The 23,008-nt window shown below is 38.6% G+C and overlaps 1 protein-coding gene and 1 long non-coding RNA gene across 2 annotated transcripts in view; one reads left to right on the top strand and one right to left on the bottom strand.

Moving 5' to 3' along the window:
• The window catches only part of slc1a7b (solute carrier family 1 member 7b), a 66,366-nt gene that overhangs the window by 9,818 nt on the left and 33,540 nt on the right, over positions 1-23,008 (top strand). The window contains 1 exon segment of the mRNA XM_048178208.1: positions 9,501-9,580. Coding sequence (XP_048034165.1) covers positions 9,501-9,580 — 80 coding nt within the window.
• The window catches only part of LOC125260069, a 29,167-nt gene continuing 18,173 nt past the window's right edge, over positions 12,015-23,008 (bottom strand). Inside the window, exon 4 of the long non-coding RNA XR_007182966.1 lies at positions 12,015-12,074. This is a non-coding gene — a long non-coding RNA (uncharacterized LOC125260069). The remainder of the gene's footprint in view (positions 12,075-23,008) is intronic.

Raw genomic sequence — 23,008 nt, 5'->3', positions numbered from 1 at the left:
TCTGATGCCTCTTCGTCTGAGGCTGTTTCGTTCAATGCCTAATTGTATGTGACCTGACACCTGACGTTGTTTTTCCTGAGACCTGAAGCCTTTCAGTTTGAGGCACAATGCCATTTTGTCCGATGACTGAAGCCTTTTAGTCTGAGGCATGACGCCTTTCGTTGTATGACTGAGGTGTGAGGATGTCCTAAAATGTACACCGTACGGTACACAGATGTCACGGTTCAGTATATACTGCAGTTTTGGGGTTACGGTTCAAGATGAGTTTGGTAAAACAGGAAAAAGCAACAAATCCCCAATGCTAGGATTCTTTTCTTTTTGAACAAGCAGCAGTGCAAATTACACTTTGTTCCAACTAGCGGCATTTAGTCCACCTGTTGGTACAGTACAGCCTCCTTCAGTGTATTATGCAGGAAGCAGCATATATAAAGCTTTGAAGAGCCAGGGATATTTTTTTTGATAAAACTCCAATTGTGTTTGTCTGAAAGAAGATAGTCATATACACCTAGGATGGCATAAGGGTCAGTAAATCATGGGATAGTTTTCATTTTTTGGCAACGGTGGATTCACAAAGTTTGATTTGACTGATTTGGGATGTTCTTTTGCTTTCTATGTTCCTTACTGGGGCCAGACTCGTGTGTCAATGTCAAACCAGCTGGACGTGAGTAGAAATGCAATCTCTCACTGAAGCTCAGCAGGATTCTGTTGTTTTGTTTAAAGCATAAATGAATCCTGCAGCGCTTGGTATGATGCTATCGGTATTGGGAGTTCGGGAGTATTTCACACATTCAGCAGGAGGTTTTGAATAAAATCTCAAACAATATTGTCCCAAAAAAGATCTTTTGTGCCCTTTATTGAGACATTTCAAAGAGTGACCTGAATGGGAGCTCATGTGCATCCTGGATGTGCCAGGTCTAAATTGAATTGAGAGAATCGAGAGCAAGGGTGGAAGGTAAGATTTCAGTCAGCAAATTACATTTTGGTGCGTTCCTCAAACAAAGTTATTGTGTGGCCTTAGAAGACAAGGAAGATATCACACAAGTCTTATGAACTCATTTATAGTGGTTTTTGAAGCTGGACAAACATTAATGATGTCTCTTATCACTATATTATAACGAAAGAAAGAAAGTGATATGGGTTTGCTAACAACATGAGGACGAGTAAATAATACCAGAAGTTTAATTTTGGGTGCTGTATTGCTTTTCCTCAGGACATCACCATAGATTAAGTATGGACGTCATCACATCTCCACACAGCTGATATATAAAAGACTGCAGGAAATTTGAATACATCTTGTCATCTACTTTTTAAACAAACCTGAGGGGTTTTCATTTTCTTGAACAGACTTTATTGGCCACATAAAGTAAAGTCAAATTTATTTATATAGCGCTTTTCACTATACAGATTGTTTCAAAGCAGCTTTAAAGAAAATCATGATGTTGTTTATAATATCTTAATATCTTCACACCTTTTAGTTGCATTTAGCAGATTAGAGCTGGACAATAATATAGTTTACATTTTAGGAATATATAAGCAATCACACAGCCGAGATTTGCTATAGATTTGCTATTATGTGAGTATATTGTATGCATGTACGCAGGTAACGTACACTCTAAAAACTGCTGGGTTAAAAACAACCCAAGGTGGGTTGAAAATGGACAAACCCAGTAAATGGGCTGTTTTAACCCAGTGATTTTTTTTTAACCCAGCGATTGGGTTGTTTTAACCTAGTGTTTTTTTTTTTAAACCCAGTGATTGGGTTGTTTTAACCTAGTGTTTTTTTTTTAACCCAGCGATTGGGTTGTTTTAACCTAGTGTTGTTAACCTAGTATTTTTTTTTTTAACCCAGCGATTGGGTTGTTTTAACCTAGTGTTTTTTTTAACCCAGCGATTGGATTGTTTTAACCTAGTGGTTTTTTTTTTAACCCAGCGATTGGGTTGTTTTAACCTAGTGGGGGTTTTTTTAACCCAGAGATTGGGATGTTTTAACCTAGTGTTTTTTTTAACCCAGCGATTGGATTGTTTTAACCTAGTGTTTTTTTTTTTTTTTACCCAGCGATTGGGTTGTTTTAACCTAGTGTTTTTTTTTTTTTACCCAGCGATTGGGTTGTTTTAACCTAGTGTTTTTTTTAACCCAGCGATTGGGTTGTTTTAACCTAGTGTTTTTTTTGTTAACCCAGCGATTGGGTTGTTTTAACCTAGTGTTTTTTTTACCCAGCGATTGGATTGTTTTAACCTAGTGTTTTTTTTTTTTTGCCCAGCGATTGGATTGTTTTAACCTAGTGTTTTTTTTTTTTACCCAGCGATTGGGTTGTTTTAACCTAGTGTTTTGTTTTTTTTTACCCAGCGATTGGATTGTTTTAACCTAGTGTTTTTTTTTTTTTTACCCAGCGATTGGGTTGTTTTAACCTAGTGTTTTTTTTAACCCAGCGATTGGATTGTTTTACCCTAGTGTTTTTTTTTTTTTACCCAGCGATTGGGTTGTTTTAACCTAGTGTTTTTTTTTTTTTACTCAGCGATTGGATTGTTTTAACCTAGTGTTTTTTTTTTTTTACCCAGCGATTGGGTTGTTTTAACCTAGTGTTTTTTTTAACCCAGCGATTGGATTGTTTTAACCTAGTGTTTTTTTTTTTTTACCCAGCGATTGGGTTGTTTTAACCTAGTGTTTTTTTTTTTTTACCCAGCGATTGGGTTGTTTTAACCCAGTGTTTTTTTTTTTAACCCAGCGATTGGATTGTTTTAACCTAGTGTTTGTTTGTTTTTTACCCAGCGATTGGGTTGTTTTAACCTAGTGTTTTTTTTAACCCAGCGATTGGATTGTTTTAACCTAGTGTTTGTTTGTTTTTTACCCAGCGATTGGGTTGTTTTAACCTAGTGTTTTTTTTAACCCAGCGATTGGATTGTTTTAACCTAGTGTTTGTTTGTTTTTTACCCAGCGATTGGGTTGTTTTAACCTAGTGTTTTTTTTAACCCAGCGATTGGATTGTTTTAACCTAGTGTTTTTTTTTTTTACCCAGTGATTGGGTTGTTTTAACCTAGTGTTTTTTTTAACCCAGCGATTGGATTGTTTTAATCTAGTGTTTTTTTTTTTAACCCAGCGATTGGGTTGTTTTAACCTAGTGTTTTTTTTAACCCAGCGATTGGATTGTTTTAACCTAGTGTTTTTTTTTTTTTACCCAGCGATTGGGTTGTTTTAACCTAGTGTTTTTTTTTTTAACCCAGCGATTGGATTGTTTTAACCTAGTGTTTGTTTGTTTTTTACCCAGCGATTGGGTTGTTTTAACCTAGTGTTTTTTTTAACCCAGCGATTGGATTGTTTTAACCTAGTGTTTGTTTGTTTTTTACCCAGCGATTGGGTTGTTTTAACCTAGTGTTTTTTTTAACCCAGCGATTGGATTGTTTTAACCTAGTGTTTGTTTGTTTTTTACCCAGCGATTGGGTTGTTTTAACCTAGTGTTTTTTTTAAACCCAGCGATTGGATTGTTTTAACCTAGTGTTTTTTTTTTTACCCAGTGATTGGGTTGTTTTAACCTAGTGTTTTTTTTAACCCAGCGATTGGATTGTTTTAATCTAGTGTTTTTTTTTTAACCCAGCGATTGGGTTGTTTTAACCTAGTGTTTTTTTTAACCCAGCGATTGGATTGTTTTAACCTAGTGGTTTTTTTAACCCAACGATTGAATTGTTTTAACCTAGTGTTTTTTTTTTTTTAGCCCAGCGATTTGGTTGTTTTAACGAAGTGATTGTTTTTTTAACCGAGCGATTGGGTTGTTTTAACCCAGTTATTTATTTATGTATTTATTTATTTTTAACCCAGCGAATGGGTTGTTTTTAACCAGCGAATGGGTTGTTTTTAACCAGTGAATGGGTTGTTTTAACTTAGTGTTTTTTTTAACCTAGTGAATGGGTTGTTTTATCCAGCAATTGTTTTTTTTTTTTTTTGGGGGGGGGGGGGGGGGGTTTAACCCAGCAACTGGGTTGTTTTAACCCAGTGGTTGGGTTAAATGTTTTCCCAACCTGCTGGGTAGTTTTATTTAACCCAACTATTGTTTAAAAAATACTGTATACTGCTTGCTTAAAATGAACCCAAAATATGTTGGAAATTGACATTTATTAATGTTTAATAAATGAACATTTATTAAACAGTTTAATGAATAATAATTAACAATAAACAAATTGCCTTTTGAATACTGTTGCCACTACTAATTATGTGTCTAATTTCCAACCTTTTTTGGCTTCATTTTAAGCCAGTCATATAGTAATATTTAAACAATAGTTCAGTTAAATATAACTACCCAGCATGTTGGGCAAACATTTAACCTAACCACTGGGTTTTTCAACCAAACTTAGTTGTTCTATATATATATATATTAGCATGGAAAGTATGCTACTCATTTACATGTAGTGACCATGTCTGTCAAGCTTAAAAAAATATTAATGATCTTTTTTTTTTTTTACAAAGTCATACCATAATTTTGTGTGAAGAACAGATTGATATTTAAGTCTTCAATTCTGTCTGTTCTTCATGCAGTGCTATTGTGTGCGATCGAGATGAGTGTGTGAGAATTAGTCCACTTCAGGGTTCTTATGTGAAGAAACATAAAGCTTCAGGAACAATATTACCTGATTAACAGCTGATCTTCAGCTCCATTCATCTCATGAGAAATTAGTGGGCTTGTTCCACTAGATGGCAGGATTCAAGCAGGTGCCCTGAGGTCTTCAGGAAAAACTTGATGGGAAAACTTTGTGATAGTTGTACTTCTGAAATTACAGTGTTCACCAACATGTTAGTGATATGCTGACTATTTAAAGTACTTTTTTATAGACCAACACTTTTTGGAAGTCAGTTCACCCAATAGATGGATTGAGATGCACAATAATGATAATCACGATTCTTTTGCTCAAAAATTATAATCACGATAATTAATCACAATTAATATCCAGATATTCCAGAGAAAGAGAAAGAAAAGTTGTTGACATTGGCATAAGTTGACATTGTGAAGGCGATCTCAAAGGTTAGTAGGGTTTGATTAGGTTAGGTTACACTTTATTGTCCCAGTTAGGGAAATTAGTCTTGGTCTGTACATAAATGAACACATTCACAATATACATTCAGAATATACAAATAGCCTCAATGGGTCTCATTCTCAGATCTAGTGGAATTCATTGTGAACCGCAGCAATTCTGTATTAATCTGAATGAGGCTCTGCAGTGAAGGTTCAGGTCTTCACTGTTCAACCCTTTTTGCTTTTAAACATCAGCTATGTTCGGTTCAGCAAGGACACTAAAGCACTCGCACTTAAATTGCTTTTTAGAGTCTAAAAAAGCACTGTGTTCAAAAACTTTCATGAGAGGCTTTTAGAGCAGAGCAGACTGCTACAGTAGAAGGACTTGTTCATGTTTTGCTTGTAAACATCCCATACTAGACGGAGAAACCAAAAGACAAGATAACTCATAATAACAATAAATCAGTGCATCTTTTTATTTGCATGTACTCCATGTAGTGCAAGATAATGTCATCAATATTTCTGTTACATAATTACTAAAGTTAATTTTGTCAGTTTTCATTTTAAAAATCAATGTTAACATGGGTAACCCTTTACAATAAGGTCCTATTAGTTAACTTTAGTTAATGCAATAACTAACATAAGTAACAATGAACAATCCATTTGTTACAGTATTATTATTATTAACCTTTGTTATATATAAATAGCATTTTTAGTTAGCATTTATTAGTGTTACTGTTCAACATCAGTTCATGTTATCTCTGGTCCATTAAAGGGGGGCATATCATGAAAATTGAACTTTTTCTGTGTTTAAAGGATTAGTTCACTTTCAAATAAACTTTTCCTCATAATTTACTCTCCCCTATGTCATCCAAGATGTTCATGTCTTTCTTTCTTCAGTCAAAAAGAAATTAAGGTTTTTGATGAAAACATTCCAGGATTATTCTCCTTATAGTGGACTTCAATGGGCACCAAATGGTTGAAGGTCAAAATGACAGTTTCAGTGCAGCTTTAAAGGGCTTTAAACGATACCAGACGAGGAATAAGGGTCTTATATAGTGAAACGATCGGTCATTTTCTAAAAAAAAAATGTAAATGTATGTGCTTTATATAAATAAAATGTTCGCCTATATAAAGCATATACATTTAAATTTTTTCTCGAAAATGACCGATCGTTTCACTAGATAAGACCCTTATTCCTCATCTGGTATCGTTTATGAACATCTTGGATGACATGGGGGTGAGTAAATTATGAGGAAAATTTTATTTAAAAGTGGACTAATCCTTTAATGCTTTAGAATTGCTTTTCATTGTTTCAAAGTTAACAAATGGAACCTTATTGTAAAGAGCTACCGGTAACTGTAACTTCTTTCCCATCTTGACTTGTTAGGGAAATATCCTGTTCTGTATTTTCAATATGATTACATATTCTTGATTTCTTGTTATTGTTGTTGTCTCCTCATACCAAAAGGCGGTTTGTACCATTTAAACACAATTTTAAAGTCTCCCAGGACACATTTGTACTGTTGTATACCGCCCAGTCATTGTTTAACCACTATAAAAAAGCATGATGTACCTTATTGTTTATTGTTACGCTTTAGGAGAACAAGTGTGCCATCTGGCCTCTGCTCTCACACACAGATGAGCCACTTATGCACAAATCAATGGTTAATTTTTAAACAACTGCTTTGTAATTCTTCTCAGAGTGTAGGGACAAAGGCATTACAATTCCACCTCAAAAACTGAGCATTCAGAAACAAAGCATAAGATGTTCTTAAAGAAATAATGGATTGGCAATCATTGTTCCATTGTAAAATATGGACCTGTACATCTTGCAACATAAGAAAAAACACAATGCTCGTCCTTGTCCTTTCAGACATTTCCTAATCAATACTTGCAATGAAGTGTCTCCCACTGTAATTAAAGTGATGTAATCCAAGAGAACATCTATTTTAAATAATGCAACAGGCAGATAGGAACATTTGCTATTCCTCTTCAGAAATGATTGGCCTCTGTAAGGAGCCATTCCATTTAAAGAGTAATCAGTAATTGAAATGCAGCAGAGTAAGGTCATTTTCTGTATCAAGGGCACTTTCTGTATTCTGAGATTAATTCTCTCTATATTACAGTGATCGAAAAATATAAAATATTTAAACATATATAAACATATGTTTGTTTGGTTTGAAAACAGTTGTGCCGCTTAATATTTTTATGTAAACTTTTTAACAGTTTAAACTGTTCTTTCAGGATTCATTAATATACCTCATATCCACCGTCATGAGTCATTAGGGTCATTTTAAAGGATTTATATTTCAAATAAATGGTGTTCTTTTGAACTTTCATCAAAGAATCCTGAAGAAAATCTACCATGGTTCCCACAAAAATATAAAGTTCCGATTTTTTTTAATCAATTTTACTGGTGTATGAAGAATTTTTGGGTTTAATATGTATAATATGTCACAATTTACTTTATTTTGTTATCCTCACTTACATAAATGAACTATTGTCCTGCACCCACTAGTAAAAATATATCAAAAATATCAAAAATGTCTGAATAATTTTTGGTTTGACTGTATATTACATTCATATATGTGTATTTGTCTATGTGAGCAGTGGATGGAGTACGGCTCTGCAGTTTTAAGATGGATTAATTTCTCCGCTCTGGCAGTCTTCTGCTCTCATAGCATGCCACAAAACAGGCAGAGCTTAAAGTAAAGAGGCTTTCTCAGAGTCCTGACCACAGGCCAAACATCCAACCAAAGAGAGAGAGAGATTTGGGCATTATCGCTGGGCAGTTTTGGACTGTGGTCACTGCCGAGTTCTGATGAAGAGAAGTGTTTAGGCAACTCTGTAAGATCTGCTGATGCTAGCTGTTTTCTGCCTGAAGTTAAAGGGTTAGTTCACCCAAAAATGAAAATTCTGTCAATAATTGCTCACCCTCGTGTTGTTACAAACCTTTAGGGACTTTCATTCATCTTTAGAACACAAATGAAGATCTTTTTGATGAAATCTCAGCGATTTCTGTCCCTCCATTGACAGCTACACAACTAACACTGTGATACTTCAAAAAGTTCATGAAAACATCGTAAAACGAATCGATATGAATTGCCGGTTTAGCAGTTTAGTCCAAATTTTCTGAAGAGACATGTTCACTTTGTGAACAGATGTATATTAGGCTTTAATTCACATATAAACATTAACCAGCGAACATGAACAGAAGCTCAAATGTGCTGCGTAACATGAGAATGAACCTCATTGGTTCTTGCTGAAGCTCAAACATGCTGCGTAACACAAGAATGAACCTCATTGGTTCTTGCTGAAGCTCAAACATGCTGCGTAACACAAGAATGAACCTCATTGGTTCTTGCTGAAGCTCAAACGTGCTGCGTAACACATGAATGAACCTCATTGGTTCTTGCTGAAGCTCAAATGTGCTGCATAACACGAGAATGAACCTCATTGGTTATTGCTGAAGCTCAAACATGCTGCGTAACACAAGAATGAACCTCATTGGTTCTTGCTGAAGCTCAAACGTGCTGCGTAACACATGAATGAACCTCATTGGTTCTTGCTGAAGCTCAAATGTGCTGCATAACACGAGAATGAACCTCATTGGTTATTGCTGAAGCTCAAACATGCTGCGTAACACGAGAATGAACCTCATTGGTTCTTGCGGAAGCTCAAACGTGATGCGTAACACGAGAATGAACCTCATTGGTTCTTGAGGAAGCTCAAACGTGATGCGTAACACGAGAATGAACCTCATTGTTTCTTGCGGAAGCTCAAACGTGATGCGTAACACAAGAATGAACCTCATTGGTTCTCGCTGAAGCTCAAATGTGCTGCGTAACATGAGAATGAACCTCATTGGTTCTCGCTGAAGCTCAAACGTGCTGCGTAACATGAGAATGAACCTCATTGGTTCTTGCGGAAGCTCAAACGTGATGCGTAACACAAGAATGAACCTCATTGGTTCTTGCTGAAGCTCAAACGTGCTGCGTAACACACCAGAATAGCTGTCAATGGAGAGAAATCACTCAGATTTCATCAAAAAAAATATCTTAATTTGTGTTCCGAAGATGAATGAAAATCTTACAGGTTTGGAACAACATGAGGGTGAGTAAATTTTAGGTGAATTATCCCTTTAAGAAACAAAGGCATAATCTCTAAAATTGTGGGTCAGAACCTCACTGTCTTTGGAGAGTTTTGGGGAATATTAAAGGTTAAAACTTCATTCCAACAGTATGAAAGCAAATCCTGATTATATTGAATCAAGCCCTGACTACTGAACAGCACTTGCAGGCAGCTTTAAAGCTGAAGCATGAGGACTATTACAAAACCATTATTCCCAAAACACTGGGGAAGAGAAATCTCACCACGGCATATCAAAAATTCTCTCACATGATGATTCTCCGCAATTTCTCTCATAAACGCCTCATTGAACTCTGCGACTGGTCTATGTTTTGTTTATTGTTGTGTCTTTTTTTTCTCCACCAGGAAGTGAAATACTTCCAGTTCCCTGGAGAGCTGCTGATGAGGATGTTGAAGATGTTGATTTTGCCTCTAGTCGTGTCCAGGTAAACCTCGATAATGATTACAATACATAACAAGCTGATTTTATGTCTATAGTTCTCCATGCCCTGCTTTAAAAAAAATCTTAAAGGATTAGTTCACTTTCAAATTAAAATTTTCCTGTTAATTTACTCACCCCCATATCATCCAAGATGTCCATGTCCTTCTTTATTCAGTCGAAAAGAAATTAAGGTTTTAACCATAAATGCTGATCTTGAACTAGCTCTCTTCTAATTGTTCTTCTAATTGAACTAATTGTTATATACTATATACTTGTTATATATTGTATATGACAATTTAGTGCAAACTTTGACCTGAGGAGGGCAGTAATACACTTACACTGCTGGAATTCAAATAGAGAAGAAGAAGAAGAGAACTAGCTCAAGATGAGCATTTATGGTTAAAACGTATATAATTTTTTAATTTTGTTTTAGAAAATGAGCAATGATTTCTCTAGATAAGGCCCTTATTTCTCATCTGGGATCATGTAGAATGCTTTGAAGCTGCACTGAAACTGTAATTTTGACCTTCAACCATTTGGGCTCCATTGAAGTCCACTATATGGAGAACAATCCTGGAATGTTTTCATCAAAAACCTTAATTTCTTTTTGACTGAAGAAAGAAGGACATGGACATCTTGGATGTCATGGGGGTGAGTAAATTATCAGGAAAATTTAATCTGAAAGTGAACTAATCCTTTAATGTGTTTTAATTTGTGGTACACTACTTTTTAGTAGTTTGGGGTTGGCAAGATTTTTCACATTTCAGAGTTTCTTATGCTCACCAAGGCTGCATTTATTTGATCAAAAATACTATAAAAAAAACTAATTTTCTGAAATATTTTTACAATTTAGAAAATCTGTTTTCTTAAAATATAATTTATAATGATCAAATCTGAATTTTTAATAAACTTGTTTTCTTCATTATTATTGGCCCACCTGTACTAAATTAAGAGCCTTTATATTTACCCATATTCCATAAGAATCATGCTCATAAACTGTATTGCAATTATAAATAAGCAACCTGGTCTGACATAACAAGTACAAAATAAGCAACAAGAATCCAAAATATCACCCCTGGTTTTCATACATGGTTTTAATCAATGCTAATGCAATATGGTTGCCTAAGTTACAAATTATCTTTGAAGAAAAGATGTAAAAGTATCTGTTGAGGATGTCATATGATTTGGTGTTGTTGAAAATGGTGTTTTAAGTTTATGTAGCACATCCAATAACTTGAAATGTCCAATTTCAAGACATAAACAACAGTCCACTTGATGCAGAGAGGAGTGTGAATTGCACAGCAGTGGGCTGAAAGTGTCTGGCATCAATGGAAACAGGAGCTGATTTCTGAGAAAAACCCATTCAGTTCCTGGAAGCGCAGAACCCGTGATATGTCTGCCTATTTCTTTTGAGTGTCTTGCATATACGCAAGGAGAGCTCTCACATCCTGCTCTTCATATGACCGTTGACTTTAGTGTGAATTAACCTTATAAACTCTTTGAACCGTCCACAGAAGTCAGTGCGGCCAAAACAGATGGTGGAAAATTGAAAGATCTCAAATCTGAACCTTAAATAAGCAGATATGCATTTATTGCGTGACATGAGATTGCTTGCAAAGTAGTTGAATTATTTGAGACAACGTCATTGCATTGCATTTTGTACAGTACATCTATTGTTTTATTTATTTATTACAAAATATCAGGTATTATGCCTGTTTTTTTTTCATGGTATGACCTTTTAATGCAACCTGTTCTCACTCCTAATGTTCTAATGGGAGTCACCAGGGCTTGACATTAACACCTGCCAATCCACCAAATGCAGGTGTGTAACACAGTCACTCCTACTAGCCACTTTTGGCAGGTTGAATTGGATATATACATTTTTCAATTGTAGTGTTTTAAAAAGGCATACGAAATAATAAACTAAGTGCAGTGTAGTGTTGTCAAAAATATTGATTTTTCGATACTGAAATATCTGAAATGCTTCCAATACTCATTTTCCTCAGAACAGACACACAATACCAGCTGCTCTTTCTCTCTCTCTCATCTCTCTGACAGAGAGTTGACACACAAACAGTCCTTGCCTCAATCAATCATTTCATTTGCTCCAAAAAATATTATTGGTGTTACAGAGCTTGAATTTTGGTGTGGGATTGTGTGTATTGCGTATAATTTTACTAATTTCATCAGATTTTTGGCTTACACCCAAAGTGCGTGCACATAAAGTTGCCTCTCAGTACTAAATTGAGTTATTTTTCGCCTCTCATTGTGCTTAAACAGTCAAATACACACAAAATAATGTCAAAATGGCGAGCATTCACGTAAACACAGTCAGTTATGTTTTAAAGGGATAGTTCACCCAAAAATAAAAATTTGATGTTTATCTGCTTACCCCCAGGGCATCCAAGATGTGGGTGACTTTGTTTCTTCAGTAGAACACAAATGATGATTTTTAACTGCAACCGTTGCTGTCTGTCAGTCATATAATGCATGCCAATCTATAAGAGTAAAAAAACATGCACAGACAAATCCAAATTAAACTCTGTGGCTCGTGGCACACATTGATGTCCTAAGACACGAAACGATCGGTCTACGTGAGAAACTGAACAGTATTTATATCATTTTTTACCTCTAATACACCACTATGTCCAACTGCCCTGCGCATCCAGTTAGTGAGGTCTGAACGCGCTCTGACAACAGAAGTGATGTCTCGCTCTCATTGAAGTATAAGCGATCACTTGCGTCATCAGAATGTTTTTTGACCTCACCAACCGGATGCTGAACGCAGTTGGACATAGTGGTGTTTTAGAGGTAAAAAATTATATAAATACTGTTTGGTTTCTCACACAAACCGATCTTATCGTGGTTTAGGACATCAATGTGTCTATATTGACAAACTGTATAAATTACATGATTTGTCCAGATTTACCAAATTGAATTGAATTTATCTTGGCATAGTCAAATAACAAGAGTTCAGTACATGGAAATGACATACAGTGAGTCTCAAACTCCATTGTTTCCTCCTTCTTATATAAATCTCATTTGTTTAAAAGACCTCCGAAGAACAGGCGAATCTCAACATAACACCGACTGTTACGTAACAGTCAGGGTGTACGCCCCCAATATTTACATATGCCAGCCCATGTTCCCAACATTATGAAAGGCATTAGACAAGGGCAGCCAGTAACGTCTGGATCTGCACAGGTGAATCATCAGACTAGGTAAGCAAGCAAGAACAATAGCGAAAAATGGCAGATGGAGCAATAATAACTGACATGATCCATGATATTTTTAGTGATATTTGTAAATTGTCTTTCTAAATGTTTCATTAGCATGTTGCTAATGTACTGTTAAATGTGGTTGAAGTTTCTCCATCGTTCCCTTTCGAAGGGAACTCCACTCTGCGTTGACAGAACGCATTGGGGGAATCGTCACGTGACCCAGGTGTCGAAAGCACTATCCAACAACTCCAATCGCTATTGGCCGGCGACAGCCTATGACGTCATACGGCGCGACCCGGATGTATAAAGGGAGCGCCTGGAGAGACAGTCACTATCTTTTTCGTCTTTCGGGACTGTTTGTGTCGTTGCACTGTCGTTTTCTCCAAGTGAGTATTTCTGGTCTAGCTATGTCTGAGGACAAAGTTAAACGTTTCAGGAAGTGTGCGGATCCTTGCCCGAGGTTTTTGACTCCGGAGGATCCTCACACCTTATGTGTCATCTGTTTGGGAGAGGAGCATGCACGGGCAGCGTTTGAGGACGCTGGCTGTGAGAAGTGTGAACGTTTTCCTATGAAAACGCTCCGTTCCCGCCTGGCTCTCTTCTCGAGGGAAGAGACGTCGACACCTGTGCCCGGTGGATCCGGTCCCGCTCGCGCTGAGGCCGAGCGGCGGCTGCATTCATGGGGCTCACAGGTGGAGCTCGCCGCCAAGTTTGAGAGAGGTGTTACGGTCTCTCAACCTCAGGCGGCGGCTGGCTGGGATGAGCTCCTGGATGACGATGATGTCCTTTCCTTGACATCATCGGATCCAGGGGCGAGTGCTCTTCTGGCGGAAAGCCCCCAAGAGCAGGAGGTGGCTATGGAGGAGGAAGAAGGGACCGAGGTCGCTTCTGTTTCCTCCAAGCCCCCCTGTCCAGCATATGTTGAATTACTGGAGGTTGTGGAGCGCGCCGCCGGCAGGCTGCAGCTGCCGTGGGAGCGCGTGAGAAGAGAGCCCGCTCGCGGCAGGCTGGACGAGCGGTTTCTCTCCGATCACAACCCCGTAATTCCAGTGAGCCTTCCATTCCTTCCGGATCTGCATTCTGAGGTTAAGAAGGCATGGAAGAACCCGTATTCGGCTAGGATTCATCTGCATCAGCGGGGGAATTTCGCTGATGTGGAGGGATTGGGCCAGTATGGGTATGTGTCGATGCCTCCCATTGACGAGACGTTCGCGAACTATCTCGCCACGGGCAGTGCACCGACACTTAAAGCTCTGGTTCTGCCGTCCAGACCCCTTAGAATGACATCTCGTCTGAACGGCAGAGCATATGCTGCTGCAGGTCAGGCTGGTGCTGCTTTACACACTATGGCGGTGTTACAAGCATACCAGGCTGACCTGCTGAAGGACCTGGATCAGGGGCAGGGTTTGTCCCCTGAAGCGGTGGCTGAGCTGCGCCACACCACAGATCTCACTCTCCGGGCCACCAAGCAGACGGCCGCCTCGATTGGTAGATCGATGGCGGCTATGGTGGCCACGGAGAGGCATCTGTGGTTGAACATGGCGGACATCGGGGAGAGAGAAAAGGGCTCTCTCCTCGATGCCCCGGTCCCGCCATCTGAACTTTTTCCGATTCCGTTGAGGCGGTAGTCGGAAGGTTCAGGGAAGCGAGGGCGCGCTCAGCAGCATTTAAGAAGTGCATTCCGCTCAGGTCCGATTCTGGGCCCAGACAGCCGGGAGGCTCTGGCCCGCCTCGAGCCGAGGCTCAGAGGCAGGGTCAGAGATCCAGTGTCGCCGCTCGAGCACCTCCTCCACCACGGAGTAAGTCGCAAAAGCGACGGGATGCGAAGAGAAGGAGAGGTGATCTGAGAGAGGTGATCGATCGCCGGTGCGATCAGCATCGCTGATCGATCCCCTCTCCTGACGAGGGAAATTTTGGTTTTAGTTAAAATTTCCTTCGCCCCTTCTCTTTGTCCTCCCGGGATACATTTTTAACTATGCACGTTCGGGATAACACCTTTGAACAGTCAGGCCGGTGGCCGGCCGATGATGAATTTTCTTTCTGAAGGCCCGCCTTCTGGCTTGATAGTGAAAAGGTTCGGTGGTTTACGGAACCAGGGATATCGTTCTTCCCCTTTGATAAGGAATGAAGACGGATTCTTTGGTCTGCGAGCCACGGGAAGGTAAGACAGGGTCTGGTTTAAATTTGACCTTGTTTTTTATTCCTGTTTCATTTCCTGAATGTGTAACAGTAAATGTGTTAGGGGTTCTTTGGGCAGAACTGGAGTGTGAGATTGACTGAGCAAGCCACAAAATGGCTGCTGTTCAGTTTTTCTCTGTATGCTCAGCCGTTCGGCTATCTTCAGTATAGTTTGAGCTGGCACTCATCACTTCAGTTGCTTGGGCTAGGACTATGGTGCGTATGGTATATGTGAAGTTAAGTTCTCATATGTATTGTAGTTCTGGCCTCCTCCTGAGGGAGTGGCCTGTTTTCTGTCTGCCCATATTATCCCCTTGCTATAATATGTAGGTGCAATTATGAGTGTAACAGCTAGGTTGTAGACTAGTTTGTTAGAACCTGATGCTGTTTTCTCAGGTGGTAGGCTATATGTTGTCTAGGCCCCACTCTCTAGAACTTTCATGCTGTGAGAAAATGTTCTCTTCCGAGCTCCTTGTTTTCCTTGAGTTGACGATGCGTTTAGCTCCGTCCTCTAGGCTTGGAACAGATTTGAGAATCTGTGGTTGGGATACGTTTTTCTCCTTTTCTTGAAGCATGCATATCAAAGTTCCTTTGAAGTTCTAGACGTTTGCCCTACATTTGTATGTGAGCTTAATATGCTGCCACAGGTTGACACCTGCTTTTGTATAGTAGGCCCTTTTTGAGAAAAGCCTGGCCTCTATCTAAAGTGTTTGATGACCCCCTTTAAGCCCCAGCTAGGAGAGTTTTTTGTTGTCACTGAGTGCTTCACCTGTTGGTTTGCATACTCAGGGTGGATAGGTCACTTTCTGTTTAAAGTGTGTATCTGTCAGCTCCCTTTCAGTTATCTGTCTGTAGCAGCTATATTGCATATACGGTGATTGTAGGCTAGTTTGTTAAGCCTCTTTCTAGGTAGCAATAGTGTTGTATTGGCTGTTTCATGGATATCAGTGCTCACATACTGTGTTTACACTGCTTCAGGCCCTGCAGCATGTTTGTTTGAGGTGGTAGGCTTGATTAGCCTCCCTTAGACCATGTTGGTTGTTTCGGTTCCCTTTAGTCACAGAACTTAGGGTACTTTGCCTGTTTGGAAAGTGTAGCCTAGCACAGGTTGTAGTTAGCTTCCCATAGCTAGTGGGTTAGAGCTGGTTCCCTGTAGCTTGGTCCCCTGGAAACTCACGAGCTGAAGCCTTGTGTCATTGAATCGGTAGGCCTCTTCTGGCCTCCGTTTTAGTTTACATATGGGCACAGTTTGTGTTTTTCTGTGCGGCTCAGGATGAGATGTCAGTAGTGAAGCCTTACTGAGGTTCGGCTTAACCTATTGTTGCCTCTTTGAGTCAATGATTCTAGTTGAGCTAAGAGCCACCTAGGGATTAGGTTGGACCTTGTGCTCCTGGAAACGGCCACGAGACGTTCGCCTTGTGTCCTGAGGGAGGCTAAGCCTACGGGCCGCCTTTTTGGATACACTGGCGTTTGTTTAGGTGTAATTCTCTCTGAGAACTATTTCTTTACACCTTGTTGGCCAGGGGCCCAAGTGGTAGATTCAACCCCCTCTTTTGCGGGTTGTTTACCAGGCTTGGGACCTAAAACACTGCCACGAGCTGATGCCACGTGTTTGTTGAGGTTATAGGCCTTCCAGGCCTTCCTTAATACGTGTTGGCATACGTTGTACTCCTCTTGCTTAAAGAGTAAAAGGTGCTTTTACTGAGTACACTGCTCGTCGGATTGTGTTGGGTATAGTCTACCTGTTAGGTGAGCTCTGCGCTTCCCCTTGGGTTTGTAATGGTGCTTAGCTCCCTAAGCTGATCATGATGGTTTGGCCTTGATCAGGCTCCGTCTTTAGGGTCAGCCCCAGGCTGGTTTGTGCTCCCCTTTTCAGGGCTTTCAGCGCACAGCCTCCTCAGTGCGTTAATTAAGCACTGGGTAGATCCTAGGTTGAGCGGATTATCTCCCCTCGATATGAGGGTTCATAGCACTCAGCTGAGTTCTGCTCTCCAGGATGCCCGTCTCTACGCGTGGGTCTGAGCTGGTGTCTGCCTTTCTGCAGTCACTCTTACCTACTATCTTCCTGAAGAATGCGTTTTAGAGGCTCTGTATTCAGACAGGGTTGGCCTGAACTGAGTCTGTTCCCTGAGAAGACCATGTCGGCCTCCCTGGTGGCAATGAGGGTGACCTTGCTCCCCTCATGAGTGACTGGCTGAGGTTCCCTTTGGTTCCTTGGCCACATTCCCTTAAAGGAACCACTTTTCTCACAAGAAAATTGGGTTCTAGACGCCTTAGCGTTTCTCTAGGCTCTATTTGTTAAAGATAAAGGTAGAAGCCTGTGGGAAGGTCTGCTTGGGCTGTTGGCCAAAGGGAATGCTGTCACTGACAGCCTGATGTGACCCGAGGGGGAGTTGCTGGGCAGTTTGAGAACTGCTTTGAGGTCTTTGCCTCAGCCATATTTTTTGGCAGGCACTCCCCTCCAGCATGGCGGCATGGGTATATCGTTCCCCAATGCGTTCTGTCAACGCAGAGTGGAGTTCCCTTCGAAAGGGAACGTCTCAGGTTACGTATGTAACCATAGTTCCCTGAGAACAGGGAACGAGACTCTGCGTTCCTTTGCCATGCTTCAGGTTGCCTGCCTTCAGAACAGTCCCTCAAGACGATAAGATAGTGACTGTCTCTCCAGGCGCTCCCTTTATACATCCGGGTCGCGCCGTATGACGTCATAGGCTGTCGCCGGCCAATAGCGATTGGAGTTGTTGGATAGTGCTTTCGACACCTGGGTCACGTGACGATTCCCCCAATGCGTTCTGTCAACGCAGAGTCTCGTTCCCTGTTCTCAGGGAACTATGGTTACATACGTAACCTGAGACGTTTCTTACTGTATTCACGGAGACAAGAGCCGTCGCTATTTTCATTATTAAACACTTGCAGTCTGTATAATTCATAAACACAACTTCATTCTTTATAAATCTCTCCAACAGTGTAGCATTAGCCGTTAGCCACGGAGCATAGCCTCAAATTCATTCAGAATCAAATGTAAACAATATAACAGTATACAATACTCACATAATCCGACGCATGCATGCCGCATGCGTGACGAACACTTTGTAAAGATCCATTTGAAGGTTATATTAGCTGTGTAAACTTTGTTTATGCACTATTCAAGGCAAGCGCGAGCTCCGTGGGCGTGGAGCACGAGAATTAAAGGGCCAGTAGTCCTGAATCAGCTCATTTATAATGATGACCCAAATAGGCAGTTAAAAAAATGAATTAGAAAAAATCTATGGGGTATTTTGAACTGAAACTTCACAGACACATTCAGGGGACACCTTAGACTTATATTACATATTTTTAAAAAAAGTTCTAGGGCACATTTAAAGTTAGTAGTGTGAGTGCAACCAAACGTTGAGAACATTTTGTCCCTGTACCATCAAACACTCACTATCAGAGCTTTCAGTAATACAGTATGTGCCCTGAGACTGAGCCAGTGTTATTTTAGTATCATTAATATCTGTGGAAGTGTTACTAGTATCTGATGCCATTGTACAAGCAGGATGTGGCGATTGGTTGGTGTGTGGTATTTGTCCCGCCCCTCCTCCACTGTATTTGGACGGCTGGGTAAAAACTGACAGTCATGAATGCTGTGTTTTCCCAAAGTTGAAGATTGTTCAACTCTCTGCTTTTGGAAAAAAAAAATGTTAAATGCTCGCCGTGAAATAGACGCTTAGCGCCTCGTCACTCTACTGTTGTTTTTAAATGAAAGAAAATAACTAAAAAATACTCTGGCTTTAGGAAATAGTGCTTTGGTGGACACGACCTAAGTATAGTTTTTATTTTTATTTATTTAGCATTTTTTTGAATTAGTTTTTATTTTTATATTTTCCATTTCCAAATGTTATTGTGTTTTTGTCAATTTTTGTAAGTTGTAGTTTTTTTTTTTAAAAACATTTGTATAGTTTTTATTAACCCCTAATAAAACCCCTAGTTTTAGTAACCCCTGTTTGAACTGCTTTCTGCTTGCTTCATAGTCACAGAATATACAATTTAAATGGTAGTGAGGCTTCCATTAGCACCTCTGTTTACATTAATCTTGCATCAATTTGCATATCCTGTGATTTTTCTCTTGTTCTATTTTCCCCAGTAAATCACCAGGTTAGTCCATTTGAGTGTTCTTCAGATGCATTAGATGAATTATAAAATTGATGTGAAGACTCTGTGGTCTTTATTAGAAACAAAATTAGAGGTTTCTTGGTGCAGTTTGAAGGGTTTACTGCTTCTTAAATGACCCTCTTGCGCAAATGGCTAAAAATCTCTCTATAGTGAGTTTCTGACATATTGCAAGTCTTAATAGACCGCATGCTCACTTGATCTCTTAGGACTGAAATAGCCATCATTTGGGTAAAAAAATGTCTTGTTGAGCATAACTGACTTTGGTTACAATCTGTGCATGGCCGCTTGATGAACTTCCAGCTTTGGATTTGGCGACTATTTGACGTTATGGATCAAGATGGATTTTTTGGCTAAAATAGGCCATTTACCAGCAATCTGACCTCAGCGACGAGGCAAGATCCTGACAATTAGCTGTAATCTGTAACGAATGCTGAATGCACCGAGGACTTTAATTGCATGGAGATTAATTAGTGGAAATTTTCATTGATGACTTCTGAAGATGCATTACAAGTCTTCACATGGCATTTTATTTCTATGTGTGCAATTCATTGCTCTTTCTTGGGGTTTAAATAACAATTAATATTCAGTAACATTATTAACTGCATTGAAACTATCAAATGAGAACAAAATTTAAACTGAATTGAAAAGAGAAGCAGTGAATCCTTAGAAAACTGGAAAGAGAAAAAAGGCACAGGCAGACATATTAGAAATGAATCATGTTTTTTTTTTTTTTTTAATAATGTAATGCACTTTCCAAGGTCATTGGTGAACCAAAAATAATGGCAACCATGATTTTGAATCATCTTGACTGATTATTTGGTCATAATGTCATTTTTACACCAAATTAGATTTTAAACAACCATGATTAACAAGATGATAACTTGATAACAAGATGCTTCTCACTGAATTGATGTGTGACGTGATGAGGTCTTGTGACGCACACACACACACACACACACACACACACACACACACACACACACACACACACACACACACAGATGAGGTCTTTCAAAAAGTGTGCTTTTGCGCACACAAAATGAAAAAATAGAATGCAGTATTCTAGAATTTCATGCTAAACTTACAACTAAATCTATTATGCAAGAATTTTTGAAGCAATGACATATTTGTTGTGTTTTTATTGTGCGGTGTAACATTAACATGAACTTTATCTGGAAAATTGCCTTTTTGTTGGTGTGCCATTCATAAGAGACACATTTAATAAAGACTGTGTTTAAACTGAAATGAAGTAGTGACTTAAATGTCATTTTTGCACTATCAACAAAATTTCGGATACCTCCCCAGCTCAAATTTTTGATTTTGTTCAGAATTTTTCCTGAAGAAAGACAAATATAAATAGTAATAAAAGCCAAAATATTAAATGTCATGGATGTATATTTACTGAGTAATCCATCCTTTTGTAGAGGGGGTCAAAATGACAATTTTCATCTCAGATTTGGAGCCAAATTAGAGGGGGGTAAAAATGATTTTAGAAAGATGGCAGCATCATTATTTTATTTTTACACAGAGATTGGTAGGTCTATTAGTAAAATCTATTGACTTTAGCAATCTTTGTTGCATTACACGCCAATGGTGACATTTTGAAAATGGGAAAAAGGCCATTTTCAAGCGTTTTTCCTCAAAGTCTGCATACCTGCAACTCAAGAAGTATTAAAGATAACTTAATATCTTTTTAGATTTTGGTTCATAACAACCTTTTCTTTTGATAGCTTCATTTTGAAGGCCCTATGTGGTTTAATTCCAGAGATATTGGGATCTCAATATGGCTACAAGAACAAATTGTACACATTTTAAATGGTCAAAAACCAAATGCGGGGAACTTTGGATACAGCTGATCATTTATTCTTTTAAGGAGGAATGTCTGAAGTTGAAACTAGAAATTTATCTTGTTTCCCTCTATGAAAACAATTGCATAGAACATTCCTGTCTGAGTGACATAAATATTCCTTTCCCCAAGTTTGTGCCTGTAACTCAAGAAGTATTAAAGGTATTCCAATATGATCTTACATTCTTGTTCTTAGCAAACTTTTCTTTAGATATGTTAATTGTTAAGGGCCTACAGTATATGGTTCAATTCAATAGATAGATGGATCTCAATGCGGTTCCATGTCCAAATTGTTGAATATCACCCATTCGGCTTTCTTTTTTATGAATGCCTTTGACCAGAAATCATTTTTTTTAGCCGGGGACCTCTGGTTGAGTTGAAACGGAATGGCCCAGTTCTTTTATTATTTCTTTCTGAGCCTGGTGTTGATGAATATCTCCCAGGACATTGTGAGAGCCAGTAACTGATGTCAGTAAATCTGATTTTAAGTTGTTGGCAGTTGAGCACATAATCAAAACATGCAGATATGACGCATTTCCATAATCTAGTGGCTTAGGTCCTGTTTAACAGGCACTCTTTCAGTCAGTGCGGACAAATCACTAATATTTCTTACAATATATCTAATTTTTCTTTGTTCCTTGATAGCCTATATTATTTACACCAATCATGTCAACCATTCAATGCACAAAGCCATATGATAGAAGCTGGCGTGAGAAACCTTATAAAGGTCAACAGCTGCACTGAGTTGAGTCCTTCTACATGCTTTCACTGAACGATTGAAGATTATGATGCTGTACATGAACACACAAGAGGGACTTACTCTCCTGTTCAGAACATTTTTACCCCTTTAACAATGACAGATGTACTGGAGTCATTGAAAACAATTTTAGAGTCATTACTACATTCATCCATTGCAGGGAGCCTCGGTGCAGCTGCTGTCTTGAGTGGCACATGAGAGTGGTTTTGTTCGGCATTGGTTTGATTGACGGTTTTATGAAACCCCCCATTTGCACTGGTCATACCACAGTTGTGAAAAATAACACAAGCTGCAGGTAAAGAGCTTTTCAGGTGGTGTCATTTCACACAAAATGCATTTTTTTTTTCCTCATGTTGATCCAAACTTGCTTTCCTATGGAAGCTTTTCCACCACAGAATAAAACAATTTAAAAGATAATTGCAACTTTTTATCTCACTATTCTGACTTTTTTCTCAGGTAAAAGAGCTGAGGTACCTTTTTGACAATTCAGACTTTAAAAACACGAAATTGTGACTTTATGTCTAGCAATTCTGACTTTATAACTTGCAATTGTGACTTTATAACTTGCAATTGTGATTTTATAACTTGCAATTGTGACTTTATAACATGCAATTGTGACTTTATAACATGCAATTGTGAGTTTATAACATGAAATTGTGACTTTATAACTTGCAATTGTGACTTTATAACATGCAATTGTGACTTTATAACATGCAATTGTGACTTTATAACATGCAATTGTGACTTTATAACTTGCAATTGTGACTTTATAACTTGCAATTGTGACTTTATAACTTGCAATTGTGATTTTATAACTTGCAATTGTGACTTTATAACATGCAATTGTGATTTTATAACATGAAATTGTGACTTTATAACTTGCAATTGTGACTTTATAACTTGCAATTGTGACTTTATAACATGAAATTGTGACTTTATAACTTGCAATTGTGACTTTATAACTTGCAATTGTGACTTTATAACATGCAATTGTGACTTTATAACATGCAATTGTGACTTTATAACTTGCAATTGTGACTTTATAACTTGCAATTGTGACTTTATAACATGCAATTGTGACTTTATAACTTGCAATTGTGACTTTATAACTTGCAATTGTGACTTTATAACATGAAATTGTGACTTTATAACATGAAATTGTGACTTCATAACTTGCAATTGTGACTTTATAACATGAAATTGTGACTTTATAACTTGCAATTGTGACTTTATAACATGCAATTGTGACTTTATAACATGCAATTGTGACTTTAT

This window comes from Megalobrama amblycephala, linkage group LG24, assembly GCF_018812025.1.
Source record: "Megalobrama amblycephala isolate DHTTF-2021 linkage group LG24, ASM1881202v1, whole genome shotgun sequence".
Classification (NCBI taxonomy): domain Eukaryota; kingdom Metazoa; phylum Chordata; class Actinopteri; order Cypriniformes; family Xenocyprididae; genus Megalobrama; species Megalobrama amblycephala.
Note: the sequence above shows the minus strand (reverse complement) of the source record. Positions and strands in the feature narration are given on the sequence as shown.